General features: G+C 47.4%; 1 protein-coding gene across 1 annotated transcript; it reads right to left on the reverse strand.

Annotated features, from left to right (window-relative positions):
- Positions 1-1,775: 1,775 nt before the first annotated feature.
- LOC135389722 (uncharacterized) lies at positions 1,776-2,690 on the reverse strand. Its single transcript, XM_064619754.1, has one exon. The coding sequence runs from the start codon at positions 2,688-2,690 to the stop codon at positions 1,776-1,778; it is 915 nt and encodes a 304-aa protein (XP_064475824.1).
- Between the last annotated feature and the right edge of the window lie 590 nt (positions 2,691-3,280).

Raw genomic sequence — 3,280 nt, forward strand, 5'->3', positions numbered from 1 at the left:
TGTCTTAGGAGCTTTTACTTGGACTTGCTTTTGCATATTTTTTGTTAGCCCATGTATTATGAGAGGGACGACCGATGTTTGAGGCAGGTTGGAGTCAACTCGTTGCACAGCTACCTTGTCATCCCAGTACATGTTTACAGTACAGGCGTCTCTGTCGTCCTATATCGGAAGCGGAAGGCTTTGTCCCACCTGTCTACCGAGTTTTCTTGAAATGAAATCAGGAAGCTTTCTCTCCATTCTTTCCAGGGTTGGCGTGCATGGTCTGGGATACGGAGTTCATACCATTTCATTGCCATTCCGGTGAGAAACATACGCGATCCTCGTCAACATGCCAGTAATTCTTGTCGCACGCATATTCATAGAAATTAGCCAGGAGGCTGGGCTAGCGGACTGTCCATCGAAGGGCTCCGGCTTTACCAGCTCAAATTTGGGCTTCTGGCTAGCCATCAGAGTTGTGGAGAGTGCATCCATCGGCTGTGCTTTTGCATCGATCCCGAAGCGCACGGATGGATGTAAGTTTAGCAGGAGTACGCTACGGTCATTGTTGCCAGACGATACGTGTGAATACGGACATTCATCTTCTTTTGAAACGAAAGGTAGAGCAGGGTTATTAGAATAGTTAAAGCTCCTAGGGCCAACTGTGATGTAAAACAGAAAACTGCATGCGTGCTTTGTTTGTAGATGTCTGGAATACAACATTTAATATTGAAATGTATTGAATATAACATTGAAATTTATTATTGAACGTTATTAGCAGCATTTAATATTGAAATGTATTGAATATTGAAAGTTTAATATTGAAAGTTATTAGCAGAGGCACAAATGAATCAGAGGAAATGGGTGTGGTTGAGGTTAGGTCAGGTCAGCTGAGTGCGTATTCCATGTGTGGAGAAAGCCCATGTAGACTGTGATCCGGCGTGACTGAGGTTAGGTTGGGTCTGGTGAACACGTATTCCATGTGTCGAGAGGGCCCATGTAGACTGTGATCCGGCGTGACTGAGGTTAGGTTAGGTCAGGTGAACACGTATTCCATGTGTCGAGAGGGCCCATGTAGACTGTGATCCGGCGTGACTGAGGTTAGGTTAGGTCTGGTGAACACGTATTCCATGTGTCGAGAGGGCCCATGTAGACTGTGATCCGGCGTGACTGAGGTTAGGTTAGGTCTGGTGAACACGTATTCCATGTGTCGAGAGGGCCCATGTAGACTGTGATCCGGCGTGACTGAGGTTAGGTTAGGTCTGGTGAACACGTATTCCATGTGTCGAGAGGGCCCATGTAGACTGTGATCCGGCGTGGCTGAGGTTAGGTTAGGTCTGGTGAACACATATTCCATGTGTCGAGAGGGCCCATGTAGACTGTGATCCGGCGTGACTGAGGTTAGGTTGGGTCTGGTGAACACGTATTCCATGTGTCGAGAGGGCCCATGTAGACTGTGATCCGGCGTGACTGAGGTTAGGTTGGGTCTGGTGAACACGTATTCCATGTGTCGAGAGGGCCCATGTAGACTGTGATCCGGCGTGACTGAGGTTAGGTTAGGTTAGGTTTTTGCGTATTTCACACGTTGGAGAGTCAGTCAGTTTGCGAAGAATGTGCTCAAGTCAAGACTGACCAAGTTGGGTTAGGTTTTTATGTATCTCACACGTTGAAAGAGTGGCTTTAGGGTGACCGTTTCACCCTAATTGGGGCTCATCAGTGCGGTGCAGGGTAGTACCCAACCGCATACGGTCACCCGAAAGGGGTCCGTCAAATATGTACAAATATTTACAGTGTCACTTCTAGGCTTCAGTGCGATGTCCAGGTGTGTACAGGCGCTTAATGTCACTGAGCATCCTGTCGAGAGGGTCTTCATGTTTGTTTGTACAGTCCAATCTCCAGAGGTATTCGGTGAGGTGGTGTGCCATGTTGTCGCTGGTCACTCCTCCTCTGGCAAGCCTGTGTCGGAGTGGCCTCCACTGTGACTCGATGTGGTTTGTAGTCACACCGGTGTCTGCGTCCACAAACTGGTACTGATGGTTGACGGTCATATGCTGGAAGCCTTCAGCGGATAGTCCACAGTAGCCCTTCCAGCAGTCAGTGTATATTGTGGTCCCCTTTTCCACATTGGCATCGATGAGGGCAAGGAGCGTGTTTTTGTCCCTTTTGTTGTCAGGACAAATGGCAAGTCGGAGCTCCTTTGTGCCCACATCGATAAGGCCCAGGATCCAGGTCCCCTCCACAACACGACCACGTTGATATTTGCGACGGCCTATTTTGCATTCGTCGATTTCTACGACGTGGTTTGTGCCTCCGATTTTTCCCCTGTGTACGTCTGAAAGGGAGTCAGTACACACTTCCCTGCAATACGAATACCAGTCCGTGACTGTCGCCTCGGACATGGTACTGTCCAGGGATGCTTCTTTGACTGCTTGCCGGAAGGTCATTTTTGTTGCGAAGCAGTAGGTGAGTACGAGTACTTGCTCCGGCGCCAATCGAGTGTTCTCAAACCAGGTCCCGATAGTGGTGGACTGGCAAAATTCCGGGTGGTTGCGGCGGCACCGAAAGCGACCGAAAGTGCGCTGGCACGGCTTGGACACTAGTTGGTGGCCACAACGGGGGCATATCATGGTGGTAGGGACCAATCCTTTCTCGTGAATCCATGTCACTGTTTTTTCAGTGTCCGTAAGTATTCGTCCGAGAGTGAAGAGGTTCATGACGGACATTTGCGGAGCTTCTCGAGATGTGTCGTCTGCTTTACTGTCGCTATGGTTAGAAAAGTTATAAAAGTGTGATTTTCTGTGAAATATTGCTGTTGTTTTGTGTAATATATGTTGATTTAGTGGTTACGATGTAAAATACGTCCCAAAAATACGAAGTTTTTAGATAATAAACTCGAAAATTTGTATACTTTTCTTTTTTTCCCCGATAGTGGCGCTGAAGTAGTGAGGAAGGGGTGAGAAATAGATGCCAGGATTACTGTTGTTTGGTCTGCAAGGTCTGCAACGTTGAAGGTTAATTTCGTAGAATAAATTTTAAAAATCCACTTTTTTCAAAGTAATTTTGGCTTGAAAAATATAAGGATTTTACCATCAGCCTCCACGCATGGTGTTTTTGTGGTTTTGTTGCTATTTTTTCTCTCTAGAAGCCGTGGTATCGATGCAAAAGCTTTCCCTAATTTGGGCTTCTGGCTAGCCATCAGAGTTGTGGAGAGTGCATCCATCATTCGTTGGTGTTGTTCCATCTGTGGCTGCTGTTGTATACAAGCTGGGTGCGCTGCATTTCTGGTACCTGGGTCATTATAGCG

The sequence above is a fragment of the Ornithodoros turicata genome, chromosome 3 (genome assembly GCF_037126465.1).
Source record: "Ornithodoros turicata isolate Travis chromosome 3, ASM3712646v1, whole genome shotgun sequence".
Lineage (NCBI taxonomy): Eukaryota > Metazoa > Arthropoda > Arachnida > Ixodida > Argasidae > Ornithodoros > Ornithodoros turicata.